General features: G+C 39.9%; 2 protein-coding genes across 3 annotated transcripts in view; both read left to right on the forward strand.

Moving 5' to 3' along the window:
* Positions 1 to 20,051, forward strand: part of LOC129730955 (uncharacterized) — a 61,293-nt gene that overhangs the window by 3,801 nt on the left and 37,441 nt on the right. The window lies entirely within an intron of this gene.
* LOC129730954 (lanC-like protein 3 homolog) lies at positions 4,673 to 6,282 on the forward strand. Of its 2 annotated transcripts, none has more exons than XM_055690624.1 (2): positions 4,673 to 4,781; positions 4,879 to 6,282. In XM_055690624.1, exon 2 carries the CDS (start codon positions 4,947 to 4,949, stop codon positions 6,198 to 6,200), a length of 1,254 nt encoding a protein of 417 aa, XP_055546599.1. In that variant the 5' UTR covers positions 4,673 to 4,781; positions 4,879 to 4,946; the 3' UTR covers positions 6,201 to 6,282. The 2 variants fall into 2 exon arrangements, with proteins under 2 accessions (XP_055546599.1, XP_055546600.1); XM_055690625.1 differs by having other exon boundaries at positions 4,747 to 4,781; positions 4,856 to 6,282.

Below are 20,051 nucleotides of genomic sequence, written 5' to 3' on the forward strand. Positions count from 1 at the left end.
CTTTTTTATTCGTTCAAACCCGAACCCGACCCGAACAAGAAAATTTTATTTCCCGAACCCGAAATTGTGAAACCCGATCCCGAGATTTCATAGATTTTATAGTCGGGTTTCGGGTTTGCATACCCAAACCCGAAAATATTTTTTTCACAAAACCCGAACCCGACCCGTACCCGACATTTTCAAACCCGAACCCGACCCGAACCCGTCGGGTACGGGTCGGGTTCGGGTTTCGGGTTTGAAAACCCGAAACCCGACCATCTCTACTATGCCATTGTGATTTTTTTAAATAAACTGCGTCTCAAATCTAGTTTTTATTGACAGAACAACATTTCAAACCCTTTTGGAGATTATATCATTATTGAGTAGAACGTAAGATTCCGAGGAATCTTGGTTAATTGGGTTGTTTAGCTGTTTTGGTTAATTGGGTTGTTTAGCTGTTCACGGATTTCCGATTTTTATGTATCATCTGAAATAGTGTAATTTTCTGAGCAAAACGTGATTTTTTAAAACTTTATATCATTATCCTTCGATTTTTAAATGAAGAATAAAAATTCGCTCCAAATCGCTACAATGACAGTTGGTATATGGACGAACTGTCATTGTAGCGATTTCGAGCAGTTTTAAATCTTGATTTAAAAAGCGAAGGACAACGATAGAAAATTTTTTTGAATCACGTTTTACTCAGAAGATGCAGATCTTTCAGATGATATAAAAACTGATATAGCTAAACAGCCCAATTAACTACGTTATTTCGTTATTTCGCCGTTCGGTGGTTTGTGTGACCGAGACAAACCGGAAGGAAACGATAGAATACTAAATATTCAGTTCAATACGACTCAAAATAAGTCGGTCTTAGAGCATTTGAAGGCTTATTAATTAACATGCAAAGATGATTTTTACGTTGAAATCTCGGTTGAAATACTATACTGACTTTGAGTTTTATTGAATGATTTATTTTAGGTCGCACCAGTTTGACGTATTTAATTTTATTGCAATATTGCATAAGAAACTATAGTGAATCATACAAAATTTTTCGCGAAACTCGGGAATCCTGGGAATCAAGATTTCTGTTCCCGGGATCCGGGAAATCGTTCCCGGGATTGCAAACCCTAATGAGAACGTAGAATAAGAGTGCCCTTTTTTAAGTTTATTCTATCTAGGTAGTTGATACCATTATTATAATTTTAGTTGGATGTTTTTAACACATTTGGTCATTATTCTGAAAATTTAAAGTGGGGAAAAGCCGAGAAAAAGAAAATTCATTTTGTTTATTATTCGTCGAGCAGTTGGACAGGACGAGGTACGGAGTATATGGGGCAACGTGTACCAGAAAAAACGCCAGTGTTACATATGTCCTATGTATGTGGTAGGGATGTGCGATACTTTATCGATGCCGCGGGTATCGATACTTTTTTTGATATATCGAGTATTTGGCATCGATGCTTCAGCAGGCAATATTATCCGATAGCGATATTTTATATATATATATATATATATATATATATATATATATATATATATATATATATATATATATATATATATATATATATATATATATATATATATATATATATATATATATATATATATATATATATATATATATATATATATATATTCATTTGATACTCGAAAAATATCGGAAGAAAATTCACGTTGGCAGTGTTGCTGATATTTGCATGTAAAAACATGGGAAAAAAGGAAGAGAATATTCTTTTGTTATCACGCACATTATGACAATTACACATCGCACCCTTGGAAATCCATGAACTGAAATGTTTACAACGAAAATTGATTTTTTGTGAAAATGTTTTTTTTCTTTTCATTTCATAAAATTACTTTCACAAGGCCCCCGAAATAGTCCTACCAGAATAGATTCTACCGGGGCTTTTAGTGTCCATAGAAACAATGAAATACAAATAATACATCACATGTCATCCAATATTTTCAGAACCACGATAATCGCTCTCTCGTTTTGATGTTGATAGTTGCCTTAACGGTGAGTGCTGTCTTTTCTCTAATATACAGTTTTCTCTAGCAGCGTCTACAGTGGTGTGGATTTTCCCTGACTGTCCGTGATACTTATCACTAGAATCGACAATCGGGAAATCGTCGAGAAAATGAATACACTAAGGTCGCTCTTTACGCGGTTTTTTACGCGGCTTTTTACGCGTTTTATTTACGCGCCTTTTTTACGCGGATTTTCCGGAATTTACGCGGTATTTTTTTGCGCGGATTTCGGTTTTACTTCACTCGGAATGCAGAATTAACGCTGGTTTTTTTTACGCGGATTCCGGAATTCAAGCAGTTTTTTACGCGGATTCCGGAATTTACACGTTTTTTTTACGGGGATTCCGGAATTTACGCGGATTCTGGAATTCACGCGGTTTTTTACGCGGATTCCGGAGTTTACGCTTTTTTTACGCGGATTCCGGAATTCACGCGGTTTTTTCTACGCGAATTCCCCGGAATTTACGCGGTTTTTTTATGCGGATTCCGAAATTTACGCGGTTTTTTACGCGGATTCCAGAATTTACGCGGCACGTATCCCCCGCGTAAAAAGCGACTTAAGTGTATTAATAAAATATGAATGATTGTCCCTAGGTTTTTCTTGTTTGCAAATTTTTCGTTTATACATCGTTAAATCTTTGGAGTGAGTCACAGCTACGATCCTTTCATCGTAGATAATCTCTGAACACTATTGCGCCGGAATGTTGGTGTTGTTATTCGAACCAACAAGCAGCATATTTTTCAACTGCTTCGTTCGTATTTTTATGTGAATCACGACTTTGATTTATTCCATTTTAAATAAATTTACTGTTTTATCTATCACCGTTGAAAATATTTGATCCATTTGAAAATTTGAAAAATTTATTAAGCTTATAAACAAACCAATGCAACTTGCTCACAAGCAAACTGCGAGATTCTCGGTTTCGTTCGTTTTCTCGTTCTGCACTTCACCCGTTTCGATATTGCGATAATCTTGAAATATCGATACTTTCATTACGATATATTTGTTACCTGATATCGGATCGTTTCAATATATCGCGATACCAAATATCGATACCTTCGCTTCCGATTCCCATCGCTAGTATTGTCCTTTCACAAAAAAATAGAATGCAGGGTATTTTAAGGAAATAGAAGAAGCAACACCCGCAACTGACAGACATCTCAAACACTAGTAAAAAAGTGCTGTGAGGAATAGTACTCGATAGACGTTCAACTGGGGTTAGTGAAATGTTCGTAATTGAAATACAAAAATATCCGAATAAGTTTTATTCTCTACACCTCATTAGTAAATTAGAGTCTTTTTATTTGTTTCTTAGGTTTTCGTTTGTCTTGATCGAGCAAAGAATATCATATTCATCATCAAAGGCATGTACGATTTATTGCCATCATCGATGGGCACCATTTCGCCTATTTTTAGATCGGTTTGTGAACATAATACGACAACATAGTACGGGTTTGTTAAAGTTCGCATGTTTTTGGCGATTGCCATGGCATCTCTAAGAAATTTGGTATCACATTTTTTTTGCTATCGAACTTTTTTTCATTGGTAAAAAAGTATAATTTTACCCGCACGACTTCCCGAAGTCCGATTGTGCTGAAATTTAGAATAGTGACTTCTTTCGAGAAGACGAAACTCTTGAGCCGTACCTCTAAATCTCTGAACGAAATTCAGAGATCTTTTTCCCATATATTTCATTGATACATTTTTTGTTGAGGTTTTAACCGGCGGTCATTCACCAGTCAATGAAAACTATATTATATTGCATACTGTTTAAGCAACTTCAAATAATGAATTATAAATAGTTTATTCGTAGAACATTCTGATTGCAAACCATATCAATGCGGCTCTGCTACATAATCGAGGGCAAGGAATCAAGGCGGCTTTAGGTCAATGCTATTCAATTTCAATTGAAGTAAATTAAGAGTGCATACGCTTTGACAAACAAATTCATGAGTCGCATTTCCATCGGTGCTGTCTGAGATTGTCATTTTTGGTTGTCAGTTGCGGTTGTCAGTTAGAGCGCAAAATTCTAATTTTTCTCTGAAATCACAATATGTGGTACCACTGACACAGCACGATACGACAAGATTTGCCAGAAATAACAAATGGGTTGTTTAGCTATTCACGGATTTCGGATTTTTATATATAAGCTAAAAGAGTTTGATTTATTTAGCAAAACGTGATTTTTTAAAATTTCATATCATTGTCCTTCGATTTATAAATGAAGAATAAAAATCGCTCCAAAATCGCTACAATGACAGTTGGTATATGAGCGAACTGTCATTGTAGCGATTTCGAAGAGATTTCGAGCAGTTATTATTCGTGATTTAAAAATTGAAGGACAGCAATAGAAAATTTTTGAAGATCAAGTTTTACTTAGAAAATGTAACTCTTTCAGATGATATAAAAAACTGATCTAGCTAAACAACCCGATTGTAACTGTAATAATTTTAGTAACACCATTTACATGATAATATATCTTCATGTAAACTGCACTGTGGTCAAGAAAAATCATGATTTTCAAATTGCGTACTGAACAAATGACGCCATGTTGCATTAAGATTTAGGATACGAGATATTCATTAAACGTCATACCCCTGACTTTTTATGTCATGCAAGAATAAGATACCCGTGTCTCACACACTTTGCTATGTAATTGTCCATTACTTCAGCTAGTGAGGTTTTTGACATCCCTAGAGAATCCAAAAGGCCAAAAAGAAATAAAGAATCAAAACAAACTGGAAAGGTGGTAGCAACCGATCGATAGGTGAGAATCTTCCCATCGTTTTTTCTGGTTTTTTCCTATAATTTGCTATGTAGATTAAAATTTCAGCTTATAAGATTATAAATTCGTTTTGTTACAGATCAAAGTTCTATCGATTTTTCTGTGAATTTTGAATCAGCAGGGCTGTTGTGCAACAGCTGTGTTAAAATGTCTGGCCATGGTCCTAGTCGTTTTTTCCAAAATACGTTCCAGGACTACGCTGGTGGCCAGGTAGTTAGAAACGATGATCACATTCACGGATTGATCCAATCGTACGTGAATCTCATCGTGGACAACACTCGTCCAGGCAGAAACAGTGACCATCGCGGTGATCTCTACGTGGGCGATGCTGGCATCGCCTATATGTTTTTGAGATTATATGAAATGGGACTTTTTGGAGCTGAAGCCTTGCAGTACGCTAAGCAGTATGTGGCCAACGCTAAAGAAAAAGCAATACGTTATGCTGCTCGACCGGAGGAGCGCTGTTCTTTTCTTTGTGGCAATGCTGGTATATATGCGGTTTCGGCAGTGGTCTGTCATAAGATGGGACAACGGCAAGAGATGGACGAAGATCTGAGAAATTTCGCATCAGGAATTACGGTATGTAAAAAAATCGATTTCAATAAAAATGGAAGCGATGAACTGCTTTTCGGAAGAGCCGGATATTTAAGCGGGATATACTGGCTGCATCAGAATATCGATAAAAGGCTTTTTTCGCATGAAACAATGAATGTTATTTCCGGGATTATAATCGATAGTGGAAAACGGTATTCTGCTGCTAAAAGAAGTCCCTTTCCTTTGATGTATCACTGCTGGGGAGATGAATATTTGGGAGCTGCTCACGGTGTATCTTCGATAATGCACATGTTACTGGAGTCACCGCTCCAGGGAAATCCGAATAGTAATGAAATGGCGGCAGTACGAGCAACAATAAACAGCCTTCTATCTCTTCAGGATGCGGAAGGAAATTTTCCTGTAACTTTGCAAGACTATATACAACGAACGAGAGATGAAACTTTAGTGCATTGGTGTCATGGTGCACCCGGAATCGTATATCTGATGGCAAAAGCGTATATTATATTTAAGGACCAAAAATATCTGCAATCATGTGTTCGTTGTGCCGACCTAGTTTGGCGCAAAGGATTGCTGCGCAAAGGTCCTGGCATTTGCCATGGCGTTGCCGGCAATGGCTACGTCTTCCTACTTCTCTACAGACTGACAGCGGACCCGAAATACCTCTATCGAGCGATTAAATTTATGGAGTTTCTAACGCACGAAGAGTTCATCCGATACGCACGCAACCCGGATCGTCCGTTTAGCTTATACGAAGGCTACGCGGGTACTGTATGTTTCTTATTAGATTTATTGCGACCGGAGCGTGCCAGCTTTCCATTTATGGACGTGTTTGATACCAAGTGTTAGGCTAGTATATGCCGATTTTTTCATGGTGTTGATCAAATTTAGATGTGTCTCACGAGAATAAATTAAGTTTTGATTCCTTTCACATACGCACTGAAGTAAAACAAATGTTTTATTGTTGGATATCACACATACTTTGCATGTGATTGCAGTCGGCGGTTTCTAAACTGTCTACAAACAATTGTCAACTGGGACTGATAACTGGGTTCTAACTCTACTACTATAACATAAAATTTTACAAAATTTTTTATATCTAAATAATTAAAAAAAAATTGTTTATGTGCAACGCACTGGAATTATTTAGAATATTATGGAATCAATAAAAACTATTCGAAATCCGTCCAATGTTTTTGAAATATGTGTTGTAAACTGGGTAGTGCTCAAGGTTTGAGAGCGTGAAAGAAAGAATTATCTTGTGAGAATCTAAGGTGTTATGTGATCGATGTCACTTATACATACCTAATTATTTGGTGCTAGTTACACGTTCCCGGCGATGCCCGGGATCAAAGGTTTCAGGATTATAAATAATTTTTTTATATTTCATTGCTGCATTAGCACAACTCACTTTAAAAATATTTCATATACGTCCCTCATCACTTTGACACAGACAAACAGACGTGCCACTCGATGACGGTTTCATCGACCAGAAAACAAACGATGATTTTGAAATTTTGCTCAGTGTGCAATAATGCCGCTATTGTCACTATAAGCAAGCGTGCACATTCATTATCAACGACAAAAACCATCAGTGATGCCGTTGGTGTTAATTTAAGCAAGCGCGCACACCCATTAGCAAAGACAAAAACTGTTTTAGAGAAAAAGTTGGTAGGCATGGTGGCACACGAGTGTAACGTTTCGAATGAGGACGAAGATTTTTCAGGATTTTTCTTCGAAGAAGCACGTCTGTTTGTCTGTGACTTTAAATATCTCAATATTCTGAGCATACACAAAACGGAAATATCCATGGCGTCTCTGAACCCCTCTAAATCCGACTATGCCCAAGACAGTAGCCTCTTAGCGAGACTAGGCATTCGCAGATTTAGTAAGGCTGATTGCCAAAAAAAAAAAAAAAACACCAGCGCTCAAGAAGTAAATACGAGCGGAAATATAAGGACGATTGGAAGCTCGGTACATGGAATTGTAGATTACAGAACGTCAGTACTCAGGCATGTCCAAACCCACCACACCACTGCGTGTGTGTTCTAAGCGATGCCACGAAGGGCATTTTCATTGCCCTTCAGTGCTTATACAAAACGAAAACTCACAGTGTTCTAAATAAAACAGCCCTTCAGAAGCGTCGGCAAACAAAGGCCCGAGTGTTCCCGACTTCGTGTGCCCTCGGGAGCCCGCTTGCTAACACGTGTTTTCTCAAACGCTCCATTTTTACAAAACTACATATGAAAAAAATATTGTAGGTGGTTGTATGCGATGACTACCATCAAGCTATCCATTATTATGCCATTGTCGATCTCGTCTTGGCGACCAATGCTTGTGTGTTCCCCGAAACTGCAAGCCCTCGGTTGCCTCATGTGCCGAAGTTAAAAACCCTCGGCTCGTGTGTTAACGAATGGCAGCAGAACAGATCAGCTGTGAGGTTCAATCAGCTCGCAAGGTCAATTTAAAGGTGCCTTTTGCCGCTGGTTTCACAAGTACAATTTTGAGAAACAATGTATAACAAACTTGTAGTCCCTAAGTAGTACTACAAGTTTGTCGAATAGTGCATTGATGTAACTCTAATACCTGAAGTGTGAGAGCCCATATTCAATGCAATATTCAGCCAACATTCGCGGTGAATATTTTTATATTCACCGCGAATATTGGCTGAATATCCCACTGAATATTGGCTCTCACACTTTAGGCGTAAGAGTTAGAGCGCTGCTTTCTTCGACAAACTTGTAGCATTACTCATGCACTGCAAGTTTGTCGTATACATCATATTTGTACTTGTGGAATAAGTTATCGGCACGCGGCCAATTGAATGGAATTGACACCCCAAATTTGAACATGCAACCTTGACCCGCAACTTCGACATTGTTGGACTCCAGGAACTTTACTGGAGCAAAGCGAAGGTATGGAGGATTTGCAATACCAACACGCTGGGTATCGACTTTATAGTATTCTGCAGGATGCAGAGTCGTGTGATAAAGTGGCAGGCCGTGTCTACAACAACACCATCCTCAACGTGCACTGTCCTCACGAAGAAAGACCCGATGTCGAGAAAGAACTGTTTTTCATGCAGCTGAAAAAACTCCACGTTAGCTGCACGCGTCGAGATATCAATATCGCTATCGAGGACATAAGATAGTAAGGGAAGAAATGTACAATCCGGTGATCGGACCTGGGCGGTCCTGCACACCGAGACGACAACAACGACCAGCGATGCGCTAACTTTACAGATTTCGTACGACTGGTAGTAAGAAGTATTTTCTTTCCCTGCAAAGACATCCACAAAACTACTTGGTGATTACCTGACCAGCGTAACGTACTTGAGTTTGAATTTCCAATGCACAAAAATTTAACGCCCTTGCGAGCGGCTTTTCGGTAGTTAACAGGAACATTCGCCATTATGGTGAAAACATGAGTGTAGGCATGTTTTGGAGTTCTTTTTTTGTTTTATTTATCAATTCCCCCTTGGTTTTCGTAACAAAATTGTTGGAGTAAATCTTACGCCTTAGGTTTACCCAAAAATTCTTAATGGGACACAGCTGGGGAACGTTGGGCGGGTTCGCCGACTTGGGTACCAAATCGATATTCAGTCGCTCCATCTCCTCCAACGATCGCTTCGAGTAGTGAGCCGACGCGAGATTCGGCTAGGACACCGCGTCTTCGCTGTTATGGTATTTCTTGATGAATGATGCAACTTCCGGGAGGTATTTCGTGAAGTAAATTTCCCCGTTCACGACCAGTCAGGAATGACATTTTTTTTTGCTGATTGTCAGTCACAGCAGCACCTTCTTGAGGAACTTGGTGTGAAACGAACTTTACCTCGGAGCTCCCTTCCTTCGTGGGAGTAGTAAAAGTAGGCTGCCATCCAGGGTGAGATTTGTCTCGTCCATCACCACCACCACGTCGCGATTCGCCGGGAAAATCGACTCGACCATTTTAAGCAGCCGCTGCCGCTGCATCATTCCCTGCAGCTCCGAGATCAGTAGAAGGGACTACTGCTTCCTGACATGTATGTCTATGTTCGTCGGGTCGCCAAGCACACGCAGCGATATAGCCAATTTTTTCACCTTCCTCTTCCTTTGGAGCTTTTTGTCGCTCAGGGTCGTGCATGTCCCATTTGCCCGTCATTTTCTGCGTCCGTCTTTGCCGAATTTAACCAACTGAATGAAGGAAGGAATCAATCTTTCTCCGATGTCTTTCTCACCTATTAGTTGTCTGGCATGCATCCTCTGTTCAATCGTATATGATCATACTGATACTCATTCTTGTTGCCTGTAGCCTACAGACTGTACACTACCAAGTTCTTTTTCTTTCGTTCGCATCCGTACTCTCCCAGTTTATTCGAAACCAGTTCTCGTTATCACGAAAACATGTAACTCTCGCTCCAAATCGTTCTATTGTGGCGCCAGCACTAAATTAAAGTTCGGAAGTCGGACTTCCGATTTCCGAACTTTTGAAGTAGAATACTTCTCTCAGGAAGTTCGGCTACATAGGGATGTGAAATGAAAATCTAAAACCGAAAAAAGTGAAAAATATGTCCAATTTCAAATGCTAATAAATCGGTTAGTATTCGATGGATTTCCTTCGTTCTTGCAGCAATAGATTGGAAAATCTTCTAAGATTCTTCCCAAAATAAGATAATTATAATTTTATTATTCATACTATTGTACTATTGAAAATAGTCAAGCCTTGTCAAAACGAAAAATTCGACCTCTGATTGGTCGTTATATGCTTGCTTCCCAAGCACGGTCGAAAGGATCATATACCTTGCAATTGAAAACATGCTATTTGGCCTATATAAGAGCCTGTTTCAGCCGGAGCCGCTCATAATAGTTCTAGACAGCGACAACAGCAGTCGTCCTTCCTTAGCAGCAGCACTAGCCCTGTAGTTGGTCACCACGTCTCAGGAGCAGCGCGGTTTTTCTCAAAGTGTGTCGCCAGACTGCCATTATTCCCCCACTGTCGGGGCAACATGAAGATTGCCATCAGGAAATCCAATTTTGGAAATCATAATGCCTTTTTCAAGGCAAATAAATAAGTCATTGAAAGTTAGTAATTTTTGTCAACGCAAGCAAGCATTCTGTGTTGCATCCTAGCAATTTAAATTTGTCGCACCCGTCGAATTTACTAATGTGAAATAGCTTCCACAGTGCATGTTGTCCGTGTATCTTAATTCCCCCAATGTTAGGGCAGCTCAAAGGTTGTAATTTGCAACCGATTTTGAACCGCAAAATGCTTTTTTCAAGGCAAATAAAATAATTGAAGGTTAATAATTCTCTGGCATCAACACAAGCAGACATTCTGTGCGGGATGCAATCAAATTCTGTTGTAGTTGTCTAATTTTTACTTTATTTAGTAAACCCCCCACTGTAGGGGCAGCACAAAGGCTGCGATCAGCATAACCGACATTGAATAATAAACTGCCCTGTTAGAACGCATTCACAAAAGCAGTTAGTTCGACTATGCAGAGCTAATATGAAGTCGATTCAATCAATCAGCATAAACAGAATTTCGTCGTCTCCCAGCTGCCAAGTTGCAACATGATGCAAGACGCAACAGCGAGCAAACGAAATCGTTTGATGTTACAAACCGCAATAAGATACGGGTTAAAACCGTTGCGTGTGTGAGAGCACCATCGGTGTTTATTCGCTGGATACACTATCTACTGTCTACTGAACGCAATAATCTGCTTACATGCGACACGGGGACGGGAACATTTTCTTCAACCAAGGTGCACAACACGACACAAAACATGTTATTTTGTTGCTTCAATGAGAGTGCTATCGGTCCGGCTCGACAGAATGTTCACAAGAAATCATTTTTGTGCATCCGTGCTACGAAACTGAGGAAAAACTTTAGAAACTGAAAAAAGAGGTGGAGCTTGTCAAATGATCGCTCTGAGCCAGAATAAGTCACACATATTTTTCAAGTTATATCATTCCACCACGTACGAAAAATAATTCATTCCTATTTTCATCCCTATATAAGAGCCTGTTTTAGTCGAAGCCGCTCATAATAGTTCTGAACAGCGACGACAGAAGTCCTCCCTTAGCAGCAGCGGGAGCGAGCAGTGGGTACCATCGATAGCGGATAGCGGCCACAACTGTGGCATGGCTGCGGATAAGCGTAGCAGTTTCAGCGGATCTCATCATCGATAGCAGCAGGGCCAGCAGATGCAGGTATAGCGGATACCAATGGCGGCCACAACTGTGGCATGGCTACGGATAGCGTTGCAGTTGCAGCTGCTATGCATAGCGTAGCTGTTGCAGCGGGTATATCAGCATCGATAGTAGCAGGGTCAGCTGATGCAATGACACTCCCTTCACTAAAATGCTGTTTCAGTGTGGTAGCGGGAAGCATCAGCAGCAGGCTTGCATGAAGTGAATACATCAGCCAGCAACTTTCTCTAAGGCCTCTGCCATAGTAGACGCTTTAAGCGGCGCGAACCGATTCGCTCGGCCGTAGGTAAATGTGCAGCTCTACTGATGGCTGTACATTAACCTACAGCCGAGCGAATCGGTTCGCGTCGCTTTTCGCGTCTATTATAGCAGAGGCCTTATGGGAAAGGTGTATCATTTTGTTCAGAAGAATATCATTGTCGGTAATATTACAGAGATGCGATTGCGTGAATCCGATTTTGAATTGAACAATTGTTCTTTTGAGAGCTAATAACACACTTATTTGAAGAGTTAATAGCTAATAGCAGTAAAGTGACAGCCTCAGCGGTAGATGCAGATGCAGCCGGTACTTCCCTGAGGCCGATGTGGAAGTAAATGGGAGCAGCCGGCGAAACTGTTCGGGTAATGCTTAGACGCGCGTCATTTTTCGTTGTTGATATTCCCCACATGAAACGACGCGCTTTCGTATGATAGCGGTGGTATTAGGGGTAGATGCATTTGCCAACACTTCCTCCAGTAAAGCCGTGTCTAGTTTTCAATGTGAAAACACCTTTCTCATTGTGTTGACCGTGCGCCTTAGTCCTCACTATCAAGGTAACACAGAGATGTAAGATAAACACTACATCCTATGATAAATTGAACAATTGTCCTTATAAGGACAACAAATGAATTAATGAAGATTTAATTTTGAATTTGAATACTTCTCTCAGGAAGTTCGGCTACATAGGGATGTGAAATGAAAATCTAAAACTGAAAAAAGTGAGAAAAATTTCAAATGCTAATAAATCGGTTAGTTTTCGATGAATTTCCTTCGTTTTTGCAGCAATCGATTAGAAAATCTTCTAAGATTCCTACCAAATGCATGAAATTGCAATTTTATCATTCGAACTATTGTACTGTTAAAAACTCTTAAGCCTTGTCAAAACACAAAATTCGACCTCTGATTGGTCGTTATACCGCGCTTTCCCAAGCACGGTCGGCAGAGTTATGGACCTAGTAAATTGGGAATGCATCATTTGGCCTATATAAGAGCTTCATCAGATAATAAACAAACATTTCATCGGATATTAAATTGAACAACTGAAATTTGAAGAACACAAATGATTATTTGAAGAGTTAATATTTTCTCGTTCTGCGCTATTATCCAAAGTTAATTATCTTCATCTACATGCATACTCTGACTATTATTGCGTGTTTGCGTCGCTTAGTGTTTGGCTACGGTCATGCAGAACGCAAATAACGGCGCGATGCGATTCGGCAAGACGAAATCTGTTGAAATGTATAGCTCTACTTCGCCTTAAAAAGAGCTATACATTTCACCACGGTAAGGCGAATCGCATCGCGGCGGCATTCGCGTTCTGCATAACCGTAGCCTTTGTTCCGTTCCCGTTTAATGATGTCGCATTAAATGTGCATATTACAATTCGGCAGCACTTCAACTTCTCATTTGCACAAAATTCAAAAATATTCAATGAACTTCATTCAAAATATCAGACAAAAAGAAATTACAATACTGCCAATGAACGGTCAACGTTTATTTACTAGAAAAAATGACTGACACGCAAGCAGTTATTTTTCTTGTAAAAGTATTCTACTTCAACCTTGCGGTCGTGGCTTTGCATACAACCTTCTTGTGATTTTTTTCCGACATTACAAACACATAGAACAACTGCGTGTTCACACAACATGAACTGCGGGTATGATTTCAATGTATTTGTTTTTGTAAGCCGGACTGAAAGCGCAGTGGTGGCTGAGATGGTTGCAGTGTTGCGAGAACAACAAAAATAAACATCGGGATTGAGCCTGGTTGCCAGTTCATCAGTGACGTTTTGATAATTTCTATTTAAATGCACAATATTCAGTGCTCGAATCTGGATTTCCAACAAAATATAGTTGTGCGGTATTCGCCAGAAATATTGCCGACACTCGCACTCCCATTATGGTTTGTGAAATAGCTCAAACAATATCTCTGTCCACTACAGCTTCGTCAGTGCGTGTGAAGGTGAACATGTGACAAATCGGCATTTTTTGTCCATTTAATGCAAATGTTATAGCATACCAAATTGACTATGTTATTTTCGACGCTCGGGTTTTCTCAGACGACATGCTTGCGCTAGAAACTGTTGACCGTGTATCGCGCACGGCATATCCAAACCCTACACCTCAACTTCAAGCAGGTCCGGAACCGCAGAGGAATACTCGCAGCATCTCGAAGCGGCAATACCCACGGTGGCTGGTGCCGGATTCACACAGCTATCAGGGAGACCGCAACGGCGACACTAGGAGTGGAGGCCCCGATCAACAGAAATGACTGGTATGAAGGGGAATTCGAGACCAAGTATAAACGAACACGGAACGAAATGACCACGATTCTTAGATGACAGAAGCTCCAGCAAGAGTATTGTGATCATGACGGGCTCGAGGAGCTTGTAACCGTTGTTACAAATTGTCCTTAGTATTTTTAAAATGTGCTGTATGTATATTATAACTAGAGACAGTGGTAATTCGCGGCAAAAAAATTCAAAATTCGCGGGTGGCAAAATAGAAAATGTTCAAAGATCGCGGTAATTTCGCGGCAACCTTAATGAAGAGATTTTTTTAAGGAAAAAACAAGAAACTGTTTTATTTAATTTAATATGCGGTAATTTACCCGAGTTTCCGGAAATCGATAAATATATAATAAAAAACCGGGAAAGTTTAAGAAAACGTCCGCGAATCGAATTAAATTATAAAACCAATCTCACTGTCGGATATTAAAAAAATGTTTGCTTGTACGCCCTCAGCTCATCTCGCAGCTTGGATTTTATCATATCATGTAGGTTACTAAAACCATTGGTCCAAGTGGATCTAGCAGCCAAATCTCTCGAAGACAATTCAACTCAGGTTAACAAAATCGCGTTGTAAGTGAGCGATTTAGTACTGTTTCATCTTTTCGGTTGCGTAGAAAAAGGCGTCGCGCTGCTATCTGGGTGCCTATAATATTCAACTTTGTCCGTCTAGCTGGTTTTCATGAATTTCGTAGGTTTCAAATCGAAATGTTTCATAATTGACATAGAATGTTGGTGTTTTCCATTACTTTCGCGGCATTTCGCGGGTTTTAGTGAATTTCGCGGCCGATGCTGGATTTCGCGGGATTCGCGGCTCCCACGAAATCGCGATTTACCACTGTCCCTAATTATAACTATTGTGTTTCTTATTTATTTTCATGTAGTTTGTTAGTAGGATTAGTAGATTAAAATAAAAATAATGTTATTAGTTAGGTTAGTAAGATACACAAACACAAGAATTGATAAAATACAACCCTGAGGGGGTGGGCATAAATTAATTCAGGAAAAGGTAAGAAAATGGTGGGTGGTAAAAGGAGGGGAATCAGGAATTGAAAAACCGCCAAATGGTCAGAAGTACCGCGGCGTTCATGTGAGTAACAAGTGAGTGAATAGTTGCAAAAAGGAGCTAAGTAGAGTGAGCAGATTGTTGCACTAAGCAAGGCCAAACATATCCAGGTAAAGGAGCCCACCCATCGCCTTTGTTGCCACTTGCTAATAAATCTTGTCCGATCAGGACCCTTTTTTGCTGTTATTATCGAATTCATATTCGATCGTCGGTTCCTCACTTCACACGAGTCGGCCTAGGTGGTGAAATCCTCCTACGTCTAAACGTAAAGGAGTTTCGGGCAGCGACGAGCCCGCTTAATCCTCGGGCGACCGGTAAAAGAGGACCCTTCTCGGTGAAGCCAATACGGTATCGTCCGTGGCCCATCGATCGCGCCAAGAAAGGAAGACGCCGAAGAACCCGCATTCCCGCCAAACCACGCATCCGCCAATACGATTAGGCATAGCCAGTGTTCCCGCAGAACAGCAACGAGAATCCCCCCCCCCCGCAACCAGAACCAGAACCCTTCGAAGTAGCAAGTACGTACCGTGAAAAAAAGATTGATCCGCTAGCGCCCACCCCACACACACCCACACGCACACCCTTGAGATACGTAATTAAAAAGGAGTAGAGATGGAATTAACAGTTTTTCCATTTAAGGTAAAAAGAAACCTCCTAGGAATCCAATAGTTTTTGCACAACTTTTCCGCGCGAAGCCCCTCCGATTACCCCGCAGCAAGCCGACCCCGTGATCCAAGATCCACGGTCTCTTGCTCGGTGAGCTATCTCGGGAGGACTATCTTCAAGTATGGTAGAGCCGCTGACTATCACAGTTCACTGGTTTATTTCGAGGATTTGAGAGGAAGAAAAGCTATCAGACTAGAGAATCAAAACTTCCACGCCGTTTGCAAAAGCTTCCTTCGACGAGTATTAAAATGAATACTCAATTCTGAGTAATTGATAGGTTACGAAGTTTTAAAATTGTTCTATTTTTCTTGAAAAAAATGTGAAATTTCCTTCTCTTCTGTGGTGCTTTGGTGCTTTGATAGTTACTCGAGGTTTTGGATCCGTTGCCATTTTTGGGTTTCAGAAAAAAAAAGAATGATTAGAGCTTCTCAACCAACCTTTGACAGATTTTCGACCTTTGGGTACCAATGAACTCGGAATGAATTCTAGTTTATTGGGAACATATGAACCTAAAAAAACCAGACCGATGTCATGGCAACAGTTTCCTGAAGCCGCCGCCGATGATGATGGCGCTACTGTTGGAAATATGGTCATAAGCTCCGTTCATTGTGCCGCATGTGTTACTGTGCGGATTTTTTGCGTGCTTCTAACTACATTGAATGTAGGGCTATCCGGAACGCGTTGAAACATGTTTGAACGTGACCATTTATATCCTGCACAAAATCCGTAAAACGTTCAAGACAAAACAATCGTTTTTCGCTTTCTGCATTTCTTCACACCATTTGCAGCAACAGTTGATCTCGCATGGACGGTGCTTAATCGGCTGTTTCGCAAGCACTGACAGCCTTTTGACTTATAATCGAGCCAGAGAAAAACGGCTTCAAGCGAAATGTATGGGGATGACGTTCGTGACAGGGATGTGAAAAAACAAGATGCCAGAAAAAATTCTATGAGTTGCAAAAATGCACATTTTAATACACACTCCTAAAATCCGGAACCTTTCCGGTGTCCATTTGTAAAATTAAGTTTTCAAGTAATACTAGGAAACCAGAATAGTTTTCCAGTAAAATGAAACCCGTTTCATCAAAAATGATTCATCTCTCGTGAAGTTCTGGCTAGTTTAAAATTGACAAAATTTTGCTTGTCTCAACCATTTTATCTACCCTCTGTAGATTCCGATTCGGAACTCGACGTTCTGTTTTATTTATGCACAGACTTCGCAGCCAGCTTTTTAGTGTACAAGACGATTGCGGGGCTAGCCCTACGATCCTATTGACAGTCTTTCCCGAGCCGAGACTCGAACCTACGGGGACTTGCTTGCTAGGCCAGCGTCGTACCTCGAGACCGTCTGAGTTTTTTAACCATTCCTGTGAATTTTAACTATTTCAGAGACTTGAATAAGTTCTCTCGTAAACAAACACACTTCTGGCATTTACCAGGGGCACTAAAAATTCATAGGAATGAATTAAAAGCTGTAATCTTTGTAGGGCAACTTTTTTGAGCTTCAGGGCGACTTGTTTTTTCGTTTTTGTCGACCAGTGAGTTCTACGATTCATCAAATTGATTGCAGTCATAATTTACTCCCACAAATTCCACCTTTGGGACATGAAATTGTTTTTTTTTTCTTGTTGGGGACATTATACCACTGCGACCAGTACTTAGATCTATTGTGGTGTGTCCTCTTTTAAATTTTCTTGTATAGACAACTATTAAATGTTTTAATAGTCACTATCGCATTGTCCCAATGTGGTATTATGTAACGAATAAAATCTAAAACATTGTTCGGAGAACTAGCCCATATTTCTCAAGGTTCTAGAAGTCCCTTATCAAAAAATTTGCGCCGTTTGGTGAATATTGCTGGGCATTCACACGGTAAATGATGAGCACTTTAACTTTCTGTGCAACAGAAGCGACAATTGTCGTTTTCAAGCCTTCCTATTAGCTTGAGATGATATTTACTTTGACAGTGACCAGTGATCAGTCCTGTATACATCAAATTGGTTAAGGCGCATGTAAGCAGCCGTTAAATGGGCCAGGTTCTGTCGATTTTTTCACTAACGCAGAAATAGAGGATTTCAAAAATTAATTCACCTGAAATAGAAAGTGTCGCGAATCAATTTACCTGTGGCTTCCCAGTTGATTTCGAGGTACGATACTAGTTTAACCAGGGGCTAGAAGTGGCTGTCAGATTACATATTGAGCCGTTGAGAGCAAAAGTGGTACATGTGCCATTAAGTAAATTTTTCATGAGACGCGATAAATGAAAACACTCAAATAGTAAATTATTTTCAACAATTTTTTCCAATATAACTGCACTGAAATCATTGCTGGAAAGGTTTCAAAAGACGGTACATGAAAGCATAACGGGTTCCGGTTGAGAAACTTACACAAACTTCAAAGGAAAAACATGTACCGCTTTTGTTCTATGGGAAAAATAATGACAACCAGAAAACGTTGAGAGCAAAAGTGGTACATGTCCAGTGTGGGCATGAAGGATGCATTATAGCTCTCTAATCTTAGGACATAGAACATTCATGTCTTCAGCAGAGTTGTCTAAGTGATTGAGTACTATAGAATGATGATCTGTTTGTTAAGGAATTCTGTCTCTTCGTGTCGCTAATGTATATGTATTTGGTAACAGCATACGAGTTAATACTGAAAGAGGTAAAATGCTTTCTGTTACAAAATAGTCACGGGTACACTAGCGCCACGTAGTGAGAAAATTTCAAATCAGACAGATCTTCATCTGAAAGTACTCAATCACTTGACCAACTTTGCTGAAGACATGATTGTTTTATATCCTAAGATTCTCGACTTAAAATTCATCTAATTGCATAGACTGGACATGTACCACTTTTGCTCTCAACGAAATGGTAATTATGTTAATTACCATAAATTGTTTTTGCTATAACTTTGGCTTAGGTTATCAGATCTCGGGTTTTCTTTGATATTCTAGTACATTATTGCATTATGCATAAATTTGTGCGAAAAACCCAAAAAGTGTAAAAATGGCACATGTACCACTTTTGCTCTCAACGGCTCATATAAAGCAAGCGTAACAAGAACCGCCGCCATGCTGAACCAGCCAATGGTTCCTTGACGTTTCTCTTCATGCGCAATCACGAGTGGGGGAGACTGGTAACCGTGGTTACATTCTCATATTTCCGAGTTTGTTTAAGTTTCGGGTTCTTTTGCTTATTTTGTTGCAATTTTTTATCGAATATACCGTTATTGTAACGCTTATCTTGTGATGTTGTGAAAGATGAAATGCATTATTCCGTCCTGTGATAGTAACATGCATTTTGCATGAAGTAAAGGTGGAGTTTCAACACACAGGTGAATAGTACAGCTTGTATCACATGTAAGCCTTGTCGAATTCTCTCCATTTCTGGACTGTCAAATCTGCCTGCTGCTGGGAGCAAAACAAGCACAAGAATTTGTTTTCGCCACTTCTGCGAACAAGAATTTTATTTAGTGAACGGCAATCGTAAGTTATTGCCGAGTGCAGTTCCGAGTTTGATGATTGCAGGCATCACCGAGTAGGATATGCTCGACAACGAAGACATCACCGGTTCGAATACCGGTAATAATTTTTTTTATTACCGTATCCAAATCTTAATTTAAAGTTAATTAAATTTAATAATATTCTAGAATTTTCCAACAACACAATAGAGGGTCAATCTCCCCTAATGAATGTAAACAAACGACGCCATATTGTGTTACGGTAAAATCGCTGGTCTTCAGGCACCTGAGTTTAACAAACCAGAGCTGCGAATTTTCGCTGTCAGCAACCAAATAACAGTTGAAATTGAAAGCTGTGAGTATCTATTTCAGCACGAACGACATCAATCAGTTCACAGTGGTAATACTGACTACTGCGATTTCGCACGCGCTTTGTTGTTTTAGTGATGTTTATGTGTTTGAGAATGTAGATGCTCATTGACTTCATTGACTTTATGCATTGAATTGGCTCAGATCAAATCTAGATAAACTTTTCAAAAAGTCCTATCTGCTTTCATCGTTTTTCCGGAGCGTCTTTTTTTTTGGTAATGGTTCAGCTTCAGTAATTCTCCTAAGCGTAGTTTTCGTTCAGAAGGCTAGAGTGATCCCTCCGCTATCAACTTGTGCGAATAGCGTGCAATAAAAGATGTTTAATAAGTTGTGATGATTAAATGAAAGTGGGCGATCGAAAATACGATCAAAGCAGAGAGGACCGTTTGAAATGTTGCTC

This window comes from Wyeomyia smithii, chromosome 3 (genome assembly GCF_029784165.1).
Source record: "Wyeomyia smithii strain HCP4-BCI-WySm-NY-G18 chromosome 3, ASM2978416v1, whole genome shotgun sequence".
NCBI lineage: Eukaryota > Metazoa > Arthropoda > Insecta > Diptera > Culicidae > Wyeomyia > Wyeomyia smithii.